At 39.2% G+C, this 21,378-nt stretch overlaps 1 protein-coding gene across 4 annotated transcripts in view; it reads left to right on the top strand.

Annotated features, from left to right (window-relative positions):
* b3galnt2 (beta-1,3-N-acetylgalactosaminyltransferase 2) overlaps nt 1-21,378 on the top strand; it is a 57,549-nt gene that overhangs the window by 27,623 nt on the left and 8,548 nt on the right. For 2 of the 4 annotated variants that reach the window (XR_009815274.1, XR_009815278.1), the window contains exons 4-13: nt 2,425-2,624; nt 2,689-2,784; nt 2,856-2,963; nt 3,034-3,112; nt 3,492-3,675; nt 5,413-5,538; nt 5,665-5,824; nt 5,888-5,944; nt 9,742-9,880; nt 20,219-20,377. Coding sequence is in view for 2 of the 4 variants with exons in the window: in XM_061960658.2 (XP_061816642.1) it covers nt 2,425-2,624; nt 2,689-2,784; nt 2,856-2,963; nt 3,034-3,112; nt 3,492-3,675; nt 5,413-5,538; nt 5,665-5,824; nt 5,888-5,944; nt 9,742-9,879 (1,148 nt within the window). In the remaining 2 variants the exon portion in view is untranslated. Of the gene's footprint in view, nt 1-2,424; nt 2,625-2,688; nt 2,785-2,855; nt 2,964-3,033; nt 3,113-3,491; nt 3,676-5,412; nt 5,539-5,664; nt 5,825-5,887; nt 5,945-9,741; nt 16,233-20,218; nt 21,376-21,378 lie in introns of those variants that run through there. The other 2 variants (XM_061960658.2, XM_061960672.1) reach the window with 2 other exon arrangements.

Raw genomic sequence — 21,378 nt, 5'->3', positions numbered from 1 at the left:
ATGCACCAATGACGGTTACGGCAAGCGAGGTTGCATTCACGTACACACATTACCCCCGGAATTATATATATAATAATATATACGCAATATTATAACACAAAAAAGTTATTTGCATGTTCTTTTAATTGGTGCAAAACTTTGAAGATTTTATTTTTTACATTTTATAACTTATTTATGAATTAATTTATAGAATTTCAACTACAAGGTTGTTCTACTTCAATGTCAGAAAATTCCATAAAAATGTGCATGTTTTCCCTTTTTTAAGTTCAGGTTCGGGCACCGTTTCAGCACCGGTATTGTTTTTAAAGTACCGATTTTGGTACTAGTATTGGTTAAAATGTGAAAGATAACCATCCCTACTCCTCTACCCCCGGTGTTATTCCTTCTATCTCGCTATCGAGTGTGCTCTGATGTCTTTAAAAGATATGCTTTCATGTTTATGAAGCCCCCAGTGTTATTCCTTCTCCTTTCTTGCTATCTAAGGTGCTCTGATGTCTTTACAAAACATACGCTTTCATGTTTATTTGTCCACAAAATTTCACATGGAGTGTTTTGTCAATGTGGACCAGTAAGTACAGGTTGGATTAGCCACTAAAGTCCAACAAAAAAGACCGCCACGGGCATGTGCACAACATTGCAAACGTGCGACCAGAGCCGTAACTAGGATTTGACAAATACCAAGGTTAACAAATGGTGGTCTAAGAGAAGCTTTGGAAGGCTAAAATCATGGGTATCCCAGCACTATAATAACAACAAAAAGTGGACTGTTACAAAATAATGCTGATTGTCAAAGATGTTAGATCATATAACGTGATAGTTCTACCTCGATTAATTATTGTATTATTTATGTATAATAATATACACGGTAATATATATTTTACAATTTTAACATCATTAAAACTTACATTTAAAAACCATATCAATTTTTTTTTTTTTTTACCGCAGGCGGATTTTAATATTGTAATCGGTGACAGAGTATGATGTGGTCAGGAATTAGTTTTGGGTAAAATTTTATATGAAGCGCCTTGTTTTTATTTTAATGTGCTTCTTCACGCAAAATGAGCACTAAAAATGTGCCTTTGGCTACAATCTGGTACACTAACATTTTATATGTCCATTAATGTGCTTTGTCCCATGTACTATGACAAAGGAGTTATAATATATCTGTTAACAAGCTTATTGGTGTGTTTAGTGGGACAGGCAAAAGTTAAGTCGGAGGAAATGCGGTAGTTTATAAATTAATTATTGTTTCTGTGCGGCCCGGTAGCAAATGCGTCACGGACTGGTATCGTTCCCCAAACCAGTGGTTGGGGACCACTGATGTAGACCACAACAAACTGTGCCACATGTAGATTAAAATCATCGTAGGTCCTCTTTATTGCTGGGCTATGACATGCACACACACGCACACAGACACACACCGACACACACACAGAATGTTTCAAATGATTATTTTCAAGACTGAAGGTTGCAACAATCTCGCTCAAGCACATTTTTTCAAGGTCTTCTAACCTTGTGTAGCTTTCCTTCTTCCCTTCTGCACAACTCATCACCCATAACTGCAATCTGTTGGCAAACCGGTCAATAACTGTGCAGTATCTTAAATTTATCATGTAAATATTGTTTATCTTGTACATATATTATCATAATAGTCATACTTGATACTTTCTGTTTAGTGTATTGCTTAGTTTATTATATTGCTTATTTTATTGTCTCTATTTTATTTTCCTACTACTTTATTGCATGAAGAGCAACAGTAACACCTGAATTTAAATTATCGCCGTCTTCACTTGACGAAAAAAATTGTGGCAGAGTTTACCCTGAAGTATGGAGGTTTTGTGCTCGTAAGGGTGGGGCAAATTAGATGATTCCAGTAAGACAGTGTTGTCGATGAAAGGTCATCGATTCATGCTGCACTATTGATCATATTCAACTACAGTGCACAGCAAACACCCCCTGTGTTTGCTTTTGATGGTTTTTACACAAGACTGCCCTGTTAACATTTAGGTGTTTTTATAAGGTGTACAACTCTCTTCTGCTGGTTTTTATGTTTGCATACGACACTTAATGCTTGTACTTTTATGTTATGTCCTTGACAGTTGATTTGCCTTTCCACAGAAATAAAATTGCCCGATCAATCTTATGTCTTGTGTGTCACGCAGAAGAGAATCCATCATATTTACAAAAATGGCTTATCTCCACTTAAATCAATGTAAGCTGTGTTTATTTGGATAAACAAACCTTAGCCCGCTTGCCAATATTAGCCTTCAGGTTTTAATGGACTGAAAGCAAATCAGTCACACTCTATAATTAAGCATTAACTACCCTCTTGGACATTTTCCTTTTTACATTGCCAATAATAGAGAACTCAGCCTGAAGGCATTGCAGTAACGGTCACGTACATTTTCTCTGTCCTCTACTCAGTAATAGGGCAGGACGCGGAAAAAGAAATGGTGATGGTGTCCGACCCCGCCATCCTCGTCTCATCTGATGTTTCTACTGTTGCGCTGGATTTTAAGGTTCTCCACCCGGTGGTGATCACCAGGTTGGGGGTGTTTCCCCGATGCACTCAGCCTGAGCTTCAGAGCAACGTGACAGTGAAGCTCCTCCAACTGGATCAGGAGGTAGCAGCTACTTTTGTTGTTCTTATGACAATATGCGGGTGTCCAAAATAAAATCTTTTTGAAGGAGGCTGTGGTAACCGCTCGCTTCAGCGCCATCAACACAGGGACCCTCATGAGCGGAATATGGTACAAACCAGTGGAGCAGTTCATCTTGCCCAAGGTATGTCGGCAATGTAACAAGTTTTTTGCAAGACAGAAGTAATGAAACAAAAAGGTCTGTTTGTCTTTTAGGGTTTTGAGGGCACACTGGTGTGGGAGAGTTCGGACTTGGACGGACTGACAGTCAACTCATCTTGTGTGCAACTCAATGATGGAGGAGGCGTCCTTAAGTTCTCCTCCGTATGTGCTCCCATGTGCTGAAGATAAGTCACATGTGTAAGAACTTTATAACAATGGATTTCATCCACAGATTGCAGAAGGCATACTGCCCCACAGAAGCGCTCTTGGATTTCCTGGTTTGGCTGGAGGTTTCACCTTCACCATTTACGGTTGGTGCCAATTCTGAGATGTTTCTCAGCGTAAACATTTCAAAACCTTGTAATGGTTTTGCTTTCTTTGCCTGAGGACTAGCCAACTCTCATCTTGTGGTGCTGTATTATTGATTGCTGTATTATAGATTTCGTGCTTGTGTGTTATGTTTTTGTTCACCTGAAAGCAAGTTCCATGTACTTTTGGGAAAACTATATCATATTTGCAGCATAATACCCTGCAGCAGGACTAATAACACTGTTATATGTTTTTCATCTAGCAGATATTCATTCAGTCTCCCTCTAGTGCCATCATCTAGTTAGAATTAGTGTTTTTTTATTGCCTCTGATACTTTTTTTGTACTGTGCAACCCAAACCCCTCCCCACCTAATGTGTCAGACGGGGACAATCTGTCAGAGCTCCTGCGGGGTCGTCCAGCCAGGATGGAGCGCCATGCCTCGGTGCTGAGGCAGGAGGATGCTGCCTTGCAGCAGGAGAGCCTGAGGCACAACGACATGGTGTTTGTGGACGTGGTGGACACCTACAGGAACGTGCCTTCCAAACTGCTTCAGTTCTATAAATGGTACGCCAAGTGCTAATGATTCGGCTTTTCGTCTCTAAATTGGTCGACTCTCTGAGGAAATCAGCGATCCAGAATAAAAATGTGTCACTGCTTAACAAATGTCCTCCTGTCAGAACACACATGCAATCAGTGTGACTGTCATCAAGTATCCAGACATATGCTGAACCTTCACATATTTGGGCCTAATCAATCAAAGATCAAAATATGCTGCCTGTAAGGAATTTGTGAGCTTTTAATTTGGTCAGCCTGAAGATTACCTGTTTCCAAAATGTATTATATGTTCTGCAAGAAGGTCATGTACTATATGAGCAACTACTGTATGTAGCAATGATTTCATTGTATTTAATACAAAATACAGACTTAGCACCCCATTAGACTGTTTTGATGTCATTGCTGTGCTCCTCACAGCCCCTGTTTTTTCTATTATAGTACCAGGATTGCTATAATATGCTGTCATGTTTTGGCTCTAATTTTCATCTACTGTGGTACAGTACCTCTGTTAGTTCTCTGTTTTGAAAGGTCAGACGAAGACCGAATTGTGCAAAAACTAAGATACATTTTAAATTATGTTAATCCAATTAATTTGTTACAAATGCCCAAAAATATCAACAGAAAACACATTTTATACAATATAATTATAGTTGCAGAAAACAATGCGACATTATAAATGATGAATGAAACAGAAAATTAAAATCTAACGTCACTTTTACTTTTATTGGGGAATCTTGTTGGCGATGAGCGGCGAGGCACAAAAGGACAGGAGAGCAATGCAGATGCCACCATTGTACTCTTTCTTGAACTTTGTAACTTTTATCAAAGTTCTGCCATTTGCTACTTTCTTTGACCCCCATGGTGATTTATTTTGCAGTCATACTAAAAAAAAGCCCAGAGACTAAGTCAGCAACACTTGGAATTCATTGTTTGGGCACTTAATTCTGTGGGATGATTCGTGGGAAAAATGACTAAAGTACTGTAGCTTGTTACGCACACATTTTATCCAAATGAAAACTACAATGGTATATGACATTTCTGTTGAAAATTTAATCATACGAAAACTAAGGTACATCTGTAATTTTAAGAACAATTTTACAATTAAAAATAGAAATGATTTGTTCCAGAGTCAAGACAGCCGTCATCATAATTTTTTGAATAAGAGATCCAATATTATTGTCTGAACATTATTCATTTTTCAATATGGTTGATGTTATGACTTAGCCATATTGTACCTTTGTCACATTTGTTGCTTGCCTTCTTTAGTTCTGTGGTTGCAATCAGATTTTATCTCTATAGCATGCCTTCCCAGATCTTCCATTTGGTTGCGTTTAAAAAGAAACTGTTAACCGTTTAGATTATTTCTCAGCTTCCAGGGTTGGCAGAACGTATTCTTTCAAAAGAAAAAACTAAGTAAGACATTTGGGATGTCGACAGCCATTTTCTGACTAAAAGTTCCCTATACATTCTCTACTATCAAATTTTCATTAGGGCACAGTTGTGCCAGCAAAGTTGATTGCAGCAGGTGCTCCCAAAGTACTTGTCATTTAAAGTGTACTGTAAGACTATAACATATTTTCTTGTCTTTTTCCCTCTACACCATCTTATTTGGAAAAGGTTGGTGTTGCTAGTAACATTTTGGACTCTAAATTAATGTTTGTGTTGTTTCTGTTGTATTTTAAGCTCCATTCTTTGTAATAACATCCCAATGCAGTGTAGTTACAATTACAATTCTCCTTATGACAGGTCTGTGGGCAATGCTGACTTTAATCTGCTCTTGAAGACTGACGACGATTGTTACATTGACATGGATTCAGTATTAATGAAGATTGACCAAAAGGGTCTCAAGCGCAGCCATTTTTGGTGGGGAAAGTAAGTACAGACTGACGGCCCTGAGTGTTTTGCATTGTTGCTGTGTTTAGAACCAATGCATAAAAGGTCACCTGACCATGAGATGTGGTGACATTGTGCTCATTAACACACGCCCTCCTGACCCAGTTTCAGGCAGAGCTGGGCAGTGGATCGCATTGGGAAGTGGCAGGAGCTGGAGTACGCCAGTCCCGCCTACCCGGCCTTCGCATGTGGCTCTGGCTATGTGGTGTCACATGACCTGGTTCAGTGGCTTGCCAGTAACGCAGAGAGTCTAAAGGCCTACCAGGTAGGTAGCCTGTTAAACGCCAATTGCCACATTAAAGGTGAGTTAACAAACGTGTCATCACAGGGAGAAGATGTAAGCATGGGCATATGGATGGCAGCTGTTGGACCACAGAAGTATCAGGTACTGTAAGTTCCTAGATGACCTTTAACTTATAAACCAGTAAAGGGTTTCGTAAAGATTGCCAAAATTGTGATAAACATGGGCCATTTCCTTAAATTGGTGTCAGTTGAATAACTACTGAGTTTTTATCATAGAATTAGCAAAAACGGGAAAAATAGCCGCACGGCATCTATCCTAGTAGAATAACATTAAAGAATATATTTAAATAACAGGATTCTGCTGAGACTTTAACCCTGGTGGTAGTTAATCAACTCCAAGCAGTGAGATACGAAGAAAGGGAGCCGTGCAAAGCAAAATAAATAAGGCACTGAGAAAACAACAGGAATCAGACAAAACAAAACGAAGCAATCTGGCGTTCTATGGCAAGTAGTATACCGAGCTAGCAAGAAATAATGTGAACATGTCACATATCGTAACGGTAAACACAATGAGCTGTGCCATCTTCATGATAATGCTCAGACTTTAAAGGACTACAGCCGCCTCTCGTTTATTGTGGCCAGTTTGTTGAAGGCCTGACTGTAGTAAAAGTAAGATTATTATTATTATTAATCAAGCAAATATTTTCATAGTTCGAGCATCAAAAACCTGTTTACGACCCTCTAAATAGGTATTTTAACATTATCAGAATCCTGGAAAAATTAAGTAACATCCATATAGTAACCTTCAAACTTGTTTTACCCAATGCTGTACAGTAGTTCCGCTAAGTTAGAACTGGGCTTCAATGTGCTGAAACCAAAGGCGTGTGTTGTTCTGCAAAAACCTGGTCAAATTGACAGTCGCAGCCTCGAGAACCGCCGACATTAACTGCGTCGTCAGCACTGTTATTGATTTCAAAGATGAAGTGCATCAACAAAGTTCGTCTCCACTCAGCCTTGCATAGCAATGTCGGGAACCTTAGCAGTTACCATTAAGCGGTGCGTTGAGTCCCATCGAGTCCTACTACATTGGTTCCGCTGTTGTCTTTTAACATCGCTCATGTCAAAGGCTCACAAATTAGGAAACGTGTTATTGGCAAGGCATGAATCAAAGAATTAAGTGCTTAAACAGTTACATACTCTACGCTTAACATGAAAGTAAACATGACACTGGAAACTGCTCTTTGTTTGAAATGTTGCCAATCATTCACAATCCCTATGTAAGACAAGAACACGTGTTTTTCTTTTTTATGCACTCTAAAACGTTAGCAAAAGTTAGCCAGCAACAGTGCCAACGGGGGTTCTCTATTTTGCCAATATTTCGCCTAAAAAAGCATCCCAAAACCTCCAAAGTTGTATGTACAGTACATGCTGAAAATATACATGTAATAATGTATTTTCATAGACTCAACACAACGTTTGCTTTTTCCTTTACTGACTACAAATCACGGCAGACAACAACACAAGAGACAACAAACATAAGTAAGGGACGGCGTGGCGCAGTGGAAGAATGGCCGTGCGCGACCCGAGGGTCCCTGGTTCAATCCCCACCTAGTACCAACCTCGTCATGTCCGTTGTGTCCTGAGCAAGACACTTCACCCTTGCTCCTGATGGGTGCTGGTTAGCGCCTTGCATGGCAGCTCCCTCCATCAGTGTGTGAATGTGTGTGTGAATGGGTAAATGTGGAAGTAGTGTCAAAGCGCTTTGAGTACCTTGAAGGTAGAAAAGCGCTATACAAGTACAACCCATTTATCATTTATCATTTATAATAAAACAAGCACTTACTGTATACAATGTCCGCTCTCACTGGGACATAGTATTGTTAGCGCCTATAATAACAATATCGCCAATATTTGGTTATTATTCAGGTCACAAAATGTAAATGGAAATTGTTGACAGTTTTTGGATGTTTTTTTAGTGGGTTTTACAGGTGCAATAGACGCACTGACATCATGACTAGAAATGTCCGATAATGGCTTTTTTGCCGATATCTGATATTCCGATATTGTCCAACTCTTAATTACCGATTCCGATATCAACCGATACCGATATATACGGACGGTCGTGGAATTAAAACATTATTATGCCTAATTTTTTTGTGATGCCCTGCTGGATGCATTAAACAATGTAACAAGGTTTTCCAAAATAAGAGAACAACTTCAACTCAAATTATGGAAAAAAGTGCCAACATGGCACTGCCATATTTATTATTGAAGTCACAAAGTGCATAATTTTTTTTAACATGCCTCAAAACAGCAGCTTGGAATTTGGGACATGCGCTCCCTGAGATAATCCTAATACCCACTACAACTATGGGAAATACTATACTTCGACTTTCACAAAGTCTAAGTCTAAGAGTGCATTATTCTTAATTTTTTTAAACATGCCTCAAAACAACAGCTACAAAAACAATGAAGGCACACAGCTTCAGTCCAGAGTATACTAGAGTAATAAAGTAAACAATAACATAGTCCTCCTTTAGTGCAAGACTGCCTGGCATACTGTATAACAGGAAATTATAAACTGGGCTATATCTGCCCTGCTCTAACGTATTTGTATGAGTAACAAAAATGTGCTGCAAGCTAGTGGTGATTGCTTGAAGTGGCCTAGCAGTCAGCCAGAGCTTCTGAAATGCTGCGTTGAGACAGGGCAGCTCGTTCACTGCAAGCTGCAAAGTGTGCGCCGTACCAAACACCACCGTAGCTTTTGACATACTGCGTACGTTGTCCCTGACCACAACGTGGGCTTTCGCCCCGGGGTGGTTTTTGTTGTATTTTTGTTTTTTCTAGGCGAAGTCTTTAAGCGACAACTGTGTGGTGCTACTTTTTTCATCTTCCGCTTGTATTCATCGTGTATCTCCTTATGATTCTTGAAGAGGTGGGAGATCAAATTGCTCGTATTAAAGGAAGACGTCTTGGTTCCTCCTCGCATAACCAACTTTTTGCAGTCATTGCAAATTGCCTGTTTTTTATCCGTCAGACACACTTTAAAATAATCCCAAACTATAGACATGGTGTCGTTAGTTAGTCATCGAGCGAGCTCGCTTGTAAGCCACTGCTACAGCACCGGCAACAACACACTCTTGTTGTTGTTATGCTCCGCTCGCGGCGGTTTGATGAGGTCAACAAGCGTCGCCAGTAAACCTCTCATGCTGCAGTCGTCAACTCCTGTGTTGTGTGTGGGAGAGGGAAGAGAGGAGAGGGGAGAGGGAAGGGGCTGCTGACTGGGTTTATATCCATGTTTTACCGGAAATGTACCGCTCCGTACAACAGCGTTTTAAAAAGTAATTAATTTTACTTTTTGAAACCAATACCCACAATTTCCGATATTACATTTTAAAGCATTTATCGGCCGATAATATCAGCAGGCCGATATTATCGGACATCTCTAATCATGACTCTTGTTAGCACAGTTGTTAGCTTACTTTGTTAGCGTTAATTGACAAGTTAGAATGATTTAAAAAATAACATGTGTTCTTGTTTTACATAAGGATTGTGAATGTCAGGCAAAATACATTTTTAAAAAAAAGGTGCAATTCCTCTTTGACAGTCCCGCTTTTGACAGTCTTTTATCGATTGCCACAGAATCATCATAAGTTTGGCATTGAGTTTTTGCATTACACACCAGATGATTAGAAAATATTCCTTGATGTGCTCCAAACAGCCCAGAAACAACATTTCATGGAAATGTGCTTTGAGTAATTCAGCTACCAAGCAAACTAACTGCAATGAAAACATGAACACAACATGGTCTGGTGCCACCGCTGCCTGTCATTGTGTTGTTTGAGCTCTACAACATGGAGGCTTGTTTGCAGTAAATTCAGTGAGCATAGTAAAAAGTTGGAGCAGGACTTTGTTAACACAACCTTCTTTCCTGGCAAGGACCCCAGTTGGCTGTGTGAAAAAGAATGCTTCCTGGACATGCTGTCATCACCACAACACACAGCAGAGGAGCTGCGTGTCCTGTGGGACAGGAGGAGGGCGTGTGGGGACCCCTGTGGGTGTCCTTGGGGAGGCTAAGGTCTGGATTACACCCAACATGCAGCACTGCGTAAAAACACGCTTTTGACTTCATGGCTTCTGTGATTCTTTTTTTTGTACCTCAAGTTGACATTCTCACCGATTTTGTTGTTTAAAGGGGACCTATAATGATTTTATCTACATTTAACACACTTTTTTGTGGTCTACAAAATATGTATTAGATATGCTTTGGTGTCCATTTTGCTCCACTGTGACATTCGAACCTGTTTTCTGAATCTGTCTGTAAATGGTTGTTGCACACTGGTTGCAAATGAAACCCTTCACGCCCCACCCTCTCCAAAATTATTTATCATTTCTATGTTTACTTTTAAATATATATCTCGAAGACAAACATCACCGCTATTCTTTTTTGTTACGGTCGATAATAAACTTAATAAACAGTATATATAGATTCACAAAAATAGGCATACCATGTGTGGTGCACAATGCTGCATAAAATAAGCTGCATTTACCAGCATTTATGTCACTGCATGTCGCATGTCGGTTTTATTGTGCGCATGCCACGATTAAATTAAAATAATACTTTATCTTACCTTCTCTCTTGTGTGCCCTCACACCAAGTAGTAATGTCGCAATGGTGCCATTTTTTTCAACGTAATTTAGCAGTTAATCCAACTTTGTATTTACTTGTCCATGTTGACAAAAGAGTCCCGTGTAAAATGTCGTGGACAAACGCTGGAGGCTTCCAGCAGCTACCAACAATCTCGGCACGAGAACAGAGCAGAGAGGAGGGCCCTGGCAGGGAGCATGTCCCGGTCCTAGAATTGCTCACCTTAGTACTTCCACCACACTGTGACATCACTGTGCCCAATTTAAAAAAAGACAAAACACAGTGTTGAGAGGCATCCAAAACTGCGTGCAAGCTCAGGCCCAAATGTATCAGGGTATCCGTGGGGTCTTAAAAAGTCTAAAAAAAAGTCTTAAATCCAATAATTTGAATTTAAGGCCTTAAAATGTCTAAAATTCTCCTAACATCTCATTAAAGGTCTTAAATACGATTTTGAAAGGTCTTAAAGATCTATTGACGTTACTTTTATTTAAAACATACATAAACTTCAGTCTCGCTTTGAAATGTTTTGATTTTTGAGGACGCTATAATGTAACCACATATCGGAACTAACTGTGCTGTTTGGTCAGAATTTATCGAACACCACCAGCTACTGATGTGCTCGCGCAGCTGTGTTAGCATAGCAGCGAAGAAAGCTTTAAACAGAACAGAATTACAGTACTTGCATGCATAGGTAAGTAGGAGTTTAATGATTTGTGGCTTCAGGACGAACAGTTCAGTGCATGGTTGAAGCCGATGGAGGGAAACGCATATGAAGCACACTGCACTTTGTGCAAGAAAACTTTAAAACTTGGAACATTGGGCATCAAGGCATTGAAATCCCATTGCAAATCGGAAAAGCACAAGACGGTCATAAAATGCCAGCAGAAAACGCCGTCAATCAACCACTATTACTCCACATCGAGAGCCAGGGCATCGAGGTCCAGTGCGACCCAGTCTGCTGCAACTCCAGTCGACCTCCGGACAGCGTTAGGGTCTACACCAACAGAGAACATTGATGAGCTGTTCCAGATTATGTTCCCGGATTCAGAGATAGCAAAAACATTTAAGTGTGGAAAAGACAAGACGGCGTTCATAGCACAATTTGGATTAGCCGATTACATCAAGAGAGACCTCGTCTCCAAAGTTAAGGGCCTGTTCGTGCTGATGTTCGACGAGAGCCTGAATCATCTGATATCATTATCCAACAATTTGAGGCCTTCCTGTCCCTTGAGACCAGAAGTGAAGAGTTCCCCTCATTCCAACCCATGGCTAGGCGAGACACCTTCTTGTGCGGTTTCCTTCAAAGGCCCTATCCGGAACTTTGGACATTTTGGCAGAAGCTGCTCATTTTGTTCCTTGGACATTCCACTGTGGAAAGAGGTATTTCTGTAAACAAGCAAGTTGAAACGTGTAACATGCAGGAGGACACTGTTATTGCGCACAGGCTTGTGTGTGATTATGTCACTCAACATGGCAGGGTGACCAGGATTCTCATCACGAAAGAGCTCTTGACTTCTGCGGCATCAGCCAGGTCCAAGTACCGTGTCGACCTTGATCAAGACAGAAGGAAGAAAGAGTCTGATGAACAGGGAAGGAAGAAGGAGTCTGATGAACAGGGAAAGAAGAGAAAGGCTTTAGAGGATCACCTGGAAGAACTAAAAAAGAAAAGGAAAACTGTCCAAGAGATTTCTGAAAGTCTGGCCAGAGACAGGCTTGCAGAAGAGGCGGGGGCAAGGCGGGCACTCAGATGGCCCAGCTCATCACAAAGACAAATGCTCTGAGGAGGAGCTACAAGGAAAAATTAGCAGAGCTCAAGAATATTGTGGAGGAGATTGCAGCCACGGGACAAGAGCTCAGATAGTTCTTGTGTGCATGCACACACAGGCACACACACACACACACACACACACACACACACACACACACACACACACACACACACACACACACACACACACACACACACACAATGGCTGTAGAATTTACCAATATAGTTTGGCAATTTTTTTATTCTTACTTACCGTGGAAGAGGGGTTAGTGCGTTTGCCTCACAATACGAAGGTCCTGGGTTCGATCCTGCGCTCGGGATCTTTCTGTGTGGAGTTTGCATGTTCTCCCCGTGACTGCGTGAGTTCTCTCCGGGTAATCCGACTTCCTCCCACCTCCAAAGACATGCACCTGGGGATAGGTTGATTGGCAACACTAAATGGTCCCTAGTGTGTGAATGTGAGTGTGAATGTTGTCTGTCTCTCTGTGTTGGCCCTGTGATGAGATGGCGACTTGTCCAGGGTGTACCCCGCCTTCCGCCTGAATGCAGCTATGATAGTTTCCAGCACCCCCGAGACCCCGAATGGGACAAGCGGTAGAAAATTGATGGATGGATGGACTTCCAAACAAATATTGGTTCACAACGGAGAGGTTTCTGGTGTTTTTAGTTAGGTTAAGCGTTTTGTATTGCAATGTGAAAGAGCTGTGAATAAATTCATACACTTTGCAAGTAATTCCGGGCCTCCAATTTTCCTTCGTCTTTTGTTCATTTTTGCCTTTATCGATATCAAATGGGTCTTAAATTGTATTCAGTATGGTCTTAAAAAAGTCTTCAATTTGGCTTGTTAAAACCTGCAGAGACCCTGTGTATGAACTTTATGATTTAATGCTTTGGCATTGTTTACCATCAGTATCCAACATTGTAACAACATTAACTAGTCAGAAAGGAGGAAAATCATCATAGGTCCCCTTTAAGACCTCGCAATTAGTTAGAATAGTACGTTTTAAGCTGTACCATAATGTTTTGAATTTTTTTACGAATGTACTTTATACAATGATCAGTTATATTCGTTTTAATTAGTCATTTTTGGTTTTCTGGTACTTTACTGATATAAACTTAGTTTGTTTGCTCCTTTTCCTGCTCTCGAAATTTCTCATTAACCTCATTTCCACCAATTTGTCCAGTTTGGTTTAGTGTTCCTTTTAGTGTGCCATTGTAAAGAGTTCCAACATATCTGACCTGCTTGGTTACACTTTGTGTACCTTGTTGTTGGGGTCAGTTGCAGTGATAGTTTGTAGAGGGAGGAGCCACATACACTGTGGTCCTTTGACTGTCAAAAAAAGTCAATACTGTAAATCTCAAAGAATGGTAGGCCGTCTGCAAAAACCAAGAAAATGTGTGCGTAATTGATACGCCCATAACCAGTTTTTTTCTGGACAAACTGCTCGCTCTTAATCCTCCAAACCACCCTACTGGCTTAAAGTTGATGTTCTCCTCTAATCTTTGATCAACATTTGCATTAAAAAAGGTTGAAATTAAAAGATTTGATTCATTCTCTGAAGCCTAATCTAGTTATCAAGCGGCAGACGCCAACAAGCTAAATGCACACTCTAAGTTTAACATTTATTAAAGTAAACATTATACAATGTTTAGATACTTACCACTAATGAAAAGACAAGGATGATGGATAGAACTGAAGGGATCGGAGTCAGAGTCAAGCCTGTTAAACGTGCTTACGTTTGTTGTGGGGGTGCCTCCAGCTCTCTCTGAAGTGGGGAGTGGTGTAGAAGGTGTTTCTACATGATTCACACCTTTTGACTGCTCTAGTGACAACTTATATATTATATATATTAAATATTAAATCAAATATTAACTATATTAACTTCTGCTAACTTACTGCAAGTTGTAAAGAATGTAGAAGCTGTAAAAAAAACTAATATTATGATTTGTTATCATGTATTTTAAACATGTAACACCTTGAGACAATGAGACATATTTTCTGTGGGAAAAACTGCCTCTCTTTTCAGGAAAAAAATTGTCAAAAATATTTTTTTAAATAATTTTTTGACCAGAATTTGGTGACATTTTTAAGGTTGCAAATGCAAAATCAAATAAAAATGTTTTGTTGTTAATTTAAAATACTGTAGCTAACGGTAAATATTTAAATCTGTTTTATATTAAAAGGGAACTTCACTTTTTTGGAATTTTGCCCATCGATCACAATCATTATGAGAGACACGATGATTGATGTTATTTTTTTTAATGCATTCTAAATATGAAATAAATGCGATCAAAAGTCCATTTACAATAGAGCTTATGGGAGCCGCTTAATTATGGTTATAATGCCCTTTAAAACATCCAAACACCTCCATTAAGGTTGTATATACATGATGTAAGTATATATGTAATGTAGTATCAGGCACATTTATAATAACATTTAATATTTATGTATTTTGACCATTTTAAGCATACGCGGCACATTCATTTCAAAGAACGCATCACGTTTGCTTTTTTTTTTTTTCCCCATCACTGATTATTACTTTCTGCAGACTTCATGAGAGCCAACAAGCATAATAAAACATAATTTACTGTGCAAGGTCTGCTAAGATGCGGACAGGTAGGATGTTCATATATTCCCATTTAAATGAAGAATAACTCACAATCCTCGCGAAGAAATGGGGTGCTTTGTGTCGTTCTCGCCATGTCGGGTCCTAAATGGCTGTTAAAGTTTACCAACTTGTCTGGTTACATCCTCGGACATCTACTTTGCAGGTGAGAGGCATGATTTATAATCAATAATAAACTTCCAGGGAGCAAGGAAGCGAGGAAACACCTCGCCAGTCGGTCATGTCGAAATTGTACACAAGCTTGTTATCACAGCACCGCTATAAATAGTTTGCCTGCGTTAGTGCTTGTAATAACAATATCACTAATACTTGGTTAATATTCAAGTCACAAAATGTAAATGGAATATTGTTGGCGCTTTTTGGATGGTTATTTATTGGATTGTATAGGCGGAATACAGGACCTTCCATTGGTGTTGCTGTAAGTGGACTTTTATTTAGGTTTGTTTATTATTTAGAATGCATAAAAAAAATTAAAAAAACATCCGTCGTGTCTTTCATAATGATTGTGAACGATAGGCAACGCTTAAAAAAAGTGCAGTTCCCCTTTAACAGATAATGTCAGCACACCTGTGTTATGTTTACTTTGTTGAATGAATTCCATGTCTGCTGGTATGGGGATACAATATAGTGGAAACACAATGATCAGTTCGATCAATCCAGTTCATATGGTTGCTAACTGAACTGTACCACTCGGTGGAAACGTGGTTATTGACTGCGTTATTTGCGGAGATATGACAAGCTTTTCGGCACACCTACTTTGTACTGTAAGGTGTCATTGTGCAAAGTAGCAATGTGGCCTTACTGTATTTGTAATAGCAGCCTAGATCCCACGTGGACTAATCATTGTACTATTTACACCACAGACTTGGTGCAGGTCATAAAGAAAGCTCAAAAAGATAAAAGGTATTTTTGTTTATTTTAGGGGCAGATGCATTGAGATTATTGTGTTGGCTGGTATATGAATTTCCAACTCCAATGTCGACTCAACACATGTGAAGTAACGGTCAGCAGACACATTTTTCTGCGACTGAAATCCGTTTTAACACCCTAAACGGAATATAAAGTCCTTCACAAGGCGAGTGATAGTTGTTTTCCTGAAACTTGAATTTAAAGGTGAACCTGTAAAAGGTTTTTGGATCAGATAAGCCACCGGCAGCCTTTTTATCAATTATCATGAATGACTATGCTTCACATTTTTGATGAGGTTTCTGTGTTTTGTTTTACAAATCCACCGGAGCAATTAGGCTGACATTTTAAACACGCGCTGTGGTTGGTCCCTTGGAGAACACCCCCTCCTTCCTTTGAGAGCTGTAAGAAAACAAAGTCACATCTGCATGCGTTCTGCTCTCCTACTTAAAAACACACTTCACACCACCACTACCTTCTCTTGTCATTATTTTCCACTGATTTGTGTTCTTGGTGAAGTGAGGGGCAAAACAAGGAAATAGCACGCAGATTAAATCTCTCATTTGTACTTGACTGCTTCTTAAGTAGACAACATTATTTAACTTGTCGAAATGTCTAGGTGGTTAGGGTGGGGGGTTGTTTGCTGATGTAAAAGGTTGAAATTACCAACAGTGTCCTTACTTTGTGTCCCTTTTAAGAATACTAATGTGTCTCTTCATATATCGGATTTGGCCCCGATCTCACCTTCCATCTTATGAAAGATATTCTTCCATTCAGTGTTATTTACTGTGCCATGAATTGACTCATATATACAGGGCAAGAGAGGCTCTGGTACAGACGAGAGTTAAAGTGTGTGAGATAATGTGTCAAAGAGGAACGTTTTGCAGCAATCTTGTTGTACTCACAGATCAATTATTGTGAGCCTCAACTGCCCGTGAAGCAGAATGATTGAGACATTTGTATGACAAACTAAAATAATTCATCACAATGCAACAAGACAGAAAAAAAATGCATATTAGACAATCCCTAATAATTTGGGCCCACATGCATGCTTGTGAATTCCAACTGTTAACCACCTTTCCGAAATGACTCTTTATTTAATTAATAATTCTAATTAGCATAGTCATAATTCCTTTATTTTCAGGGATTTACCGCTGTCTATCTTTTATATCTGCTCGCTAGCTTCACATTTCAACTGTAAAATGTGCTTTGCATATTAATTCCATTCAAATTAATCACTTTTAACTACAGCATTGTTAACATTTTGGCAAATTATTTTAATCATTCATCCATCTTTATCTTATACTTTGAGCTTGCTCGTTTTAATTGCTGCAGAAATCGGGATTGTTATTATTTGAAAATTGTTGTGCTAACATTATTTCATGGTTTGAGTATATTGTTTAATAATCAGCCAACTCATTTTATTATAAACCAAATATGTTACCTAGTTTTTGTTTTGTGTTTTCCAATGCATCTCTATACTGTTTGACCTACAGAAAAAAGTAAAGCCTATTTGCATAAATAGGATAGGATATACTTTTATTTATCCCACAATGGGGGAAATTACTTTTCCATGATCAAATTAAAGAAATAATCTGTTCTAGTGTCAAACGTCCACCATTCTAAAACTAAAGCTGTGCAGGCAATTAAAAAAAATTGGATTTAGGTAAAGTTGTTTTTTTTAAACGAAATCATTGTTTTGAAATGTTTTATTTGCTTATTATTTTTCCCCCAACACATTACCTTTCTTTTCACTGCTTAACCACAATTTATTCACAAATTGCATTTCTGTCAAAATGTTGACATTCGTATCTATGTATTTATTTTTCCGTCACTTTAAAAAAAATTGCAGCTGTTTCTCCAACTTTGAAGAAACCTTGTTTAGGTCCCAACAACTACAATGACCTCTGTCTTATTTCCAATTGACCTTTCAACTCAAAACTCCCTCTACGAACCTTTCCTGTTTGGTTTTCACCTCTGTCACAGTACACAAACTGCCCTATTAAAACTCCCGGAGGACCTCTTCACTGCAGCTGATTCTGGACCTCTCTCAATCCTCGTCCTCCTGGACTTGAGTGCAGCCTTGGACACCATCCAATACACTAATACTAAATACACTCTCATCCATTGGCATCATCAACACCCCCCAGGACTGTTTTCACTCTTACCTCACAGTCCGGACTCAGTTTATATAGCTCAAATCCTTTAAGTCTGATCATTCCGCAGTCATAACCGGTGTTACCCAGAGATCTGTCTTGAGCCCCTTTTATCATTCACCATTTCCCCCTTGGCCATATCTTCCGAAAATGTAACATTCACTTTAACTGCTACACTGATGACACCCAGCTGCACCTCTCCACCAAGCCTATTGCCACACTTCCACCTGCCTCCCTCACCTACTGCGTATTTGAAATAAAATCCTGGTTCACCTCAAACTTCCTTAAATGAAACTGTGACAAAACCGGAGATAATTTTAATAGTACAAAATCCTCACTTTCCAAAGTCAACCATTTCTTCTCAAGCATTGACAACTCCCCAGTGTCATTTTGGACAGCACACTGTCATTCCGACCTCACATCAATAACATCACTTGCTCTGCTTACTTCCAGCTCCGTAATATTAACTGGCTGCGCCCCTCTCTTACTGTCCATGCTGCCTCCATCCTTGTTCAGTCTGGTCACCTCGCATCGATTATTGCAACTCCCTTCTTTTTGGCCTCCCCTAGATGTCCCTCCACAAGCTCCACCTAGTCCATAACTCTGCAAAATCCCCTCATTTCATCACTTCACGCCCATCCTGCACAAACTTTACTCGCTCCCGGTCAGGCAAATAATTGATTACAAAATTCTTCTCTATACCTTCAAGGCCATCCACAACTTCACTCCTACTTATTTGTAACATATTGATTTCATCCTTTGTTGTGTTTTATTATTATCTTATAATTATTTTATCTGTATATTGGAAAGTGTCCTTGTTTTTTTTTAAAAGGTGCTTGTAAATTAAATGTATTATTATTAAATTGACTTATTATGTATTGGTAATTAATATTTTAAAAACTCTTACAATTAATCTTATTTCTTATCCTTATTGTATCCTTTTTAATATTTTCCTTTAATTATACAAACACTATTGGCTAAGGATAACAAACTTTATTCATTTCTGTTTAATTACAGAGGGATAATTTTTAAACTCTTAAAAAAAACAAAATTCAAACGACAATGTAAGTGAACTGGGTATTGTAAGTGTCAACATATAGAAGCTAGGAACGGTATCAATTATCAGTATTGGAGAAGAAGAGTTGCAATCAAGTAAACTCTGCTTCTTCCTATTCCTTTTCAGACTTGTTGTATTGTGTAAATGTAACCACAGGATGATCTTTATGTAACTTGTAGCATGTCCAAAACAAAGTATAGCATACCAAGCATAAAATGGCTATTTTTTGGACCGTTATGCCTTTTGTTTGTTTCAGACAAGTAAAGAACACCATGTGGTTACATTTGCAAGATTATTTATGTATTTAATATTTGTTTACCTTGGTATATTGTTTATTTATTCACTGTTATGTTACAGAGAACAACGAAATGGGATAAGATTGCTATGGTATGAAAAGGGGTAGGATTAAATAAGCTCAGCTTCTTCGTACTCCTTTTCGGACGTGCTGTAATGAAACAACTGGAAATGTGTGATGCATTACATTGTGTCGTATACATGTTCGAAATAAACTGAAACTGAACTGAACAAAATAACACATTCACAGAAGGAAGAAACAAAGCCTAATCTTACTCTTTCTCCATGTCTTTTCCTGATAAGAATTTAAGGTCACTTCCTGTGTGGAAAAAAAAAAAAGATTACACATTAATATACGTACTGTTGTGAAAATATTAACTGTACATAATGATTTATGATATATGATACCGGTGATTAGTGATGGTCACAGAATGTTATGTATTACTTAGTATTGTCATAATGGTTACTACTGTCAAGTTGTTATTTTTCATTCAGCTGCAGCAGAGTTGTGCATTGTATTTCTTGGTGGTTGAGATGATGTCATCTTCAATTTGTCTAGTTCCTTGGTGTCTTTGACAACAAATATTTGACTTCTTCCTGTCCTCCATGAATGGAAAAACAAGTGTAAAAAAGCAACCAGGCTAAAATGTAAAAACTACTTAGCACTCTGCTGTCAATATGCCCAATGTTTACCAAAAGTATTTGGACTGCTTTGAACAGAAGATTGCTTACTTGTTGTATTTTCTGTAATTCATTCATGTGTGACATCATGCATGACGTCGACTGCAAAAGCTTTTGATTTAAGGTCTTCTCTGTTAGCAGTCCTTTACATGCTAATTATTTGAGGCAGCGTGTCAAAAAAAGGTTTATTCAGCTCTTAGAAAGAGGAGTTTACAGTCTGTTGAGCGGCCTGCATTTGCATCCTCCTCTTAACAACTTTTTTTTGTACTCTGCATGCAGAATGTTCCGCACTGCTGTCAATCATCCCCACCCCACCCCCATCCGTCCATCCATGTGTGGTGCTCTCAGGGAGAAGGAGGAGGAGGAAATAATTTATTCATGACACCCGGCAAGCAAAAGCAGCATTTTTGACTGTTTATGACTCGCAGGAATGAGAAGGTAATATTAGACACACAAGCGTTACACTTTCAGTCTCACTCAGAGGATCCTCTCCATGCTGTCTGCAGCACTTGCAGATGAAATAGTCCAGTGGTTCTCAAACTTTCTTTCCCCCAAGTACCGCCTCTGAAAAAACTTGGCTCTACAAGTACCACCTTAATGACCCACATTGAAATGCAGTAGCGTAGTAGGCCTAAATATTCATTAAAAACGAGGCAGCTGTTCTATTGAACAGGTATATTGAATATGGTTGGCTTTGTCAGATTACACACAGTTTGAATATAGGAAAAATAAAACACTGTGCTTTAATGGAGTGATTGTTTGGCGTACCACCAGATGGAGCCCCCACAGTTTGAGATATTCCATAAATGATTTGCCGTCAGTCCTTGTCGATGCACTGCTTATCTAAAGTGAATCATGTTGTTTCATAAGCCCACTCCACTCCTACTGCAGGCGTATGCTAGATGTGCCGCGATAGAGCGGCGTAAGTAGCCGAGTGAGTGAGTGACTGTCATAAGAGGATCACGAATGAGCTTACGGGCCTGCCCACGACACGCTGTACAATATAGCAATGCAATCTTTCCCAACTCTGAAACACTATGACGCACGAAAAGAGAAGGTTGAAAGAAGCCAATACTTCATTATTCCTGCTTATCCCAAATGGGACGCCAGGAGGCTGGCAGAAGGGTTTTGTACACAAGTACGGGCTGGTAAAGATATGCATGAGCACATGTTGCTGTGGGTGCAGTGACATGAATATTAACCAGGCTTTTTATGTCTATACATCAACACAGCTCCAGTGTTCTCATCTTGTTTTGGAGGACATTAGCAAAACTAACAGCTGCCTCCTGAGCGACTATTCTTCTTGTTCATCAGTTGAGGCGACATGTTCTGTCACTCAAACCAGTGAATCCACGTCATGCTCACGAAATTCAGTCGCCATTGGAAGTTGTAATATTTGGAATTATGTGACAGTAGCTATGTGCACATGGACACAGCTA

Source organism: Nerophis lumbriciformis, linkage group LG02, assembly GCF_033978685.3.
Source record: "Nerophis lumbriciformis linkage group LG02, RoL_Nlum_v2.1, whole genome shotgun sequence".
Lineage (NCBI taxonomy): Eukaryota > Metazoa > Chordata > Actinopteri > Syngnathiformes > Syngnathidae > Nerophis > Nerophis lumbriciformis.
Note: the sequence above shows the minus strand (reverse complement) of the source record. Positions and strands in the feature narration are given on the sequence as shown.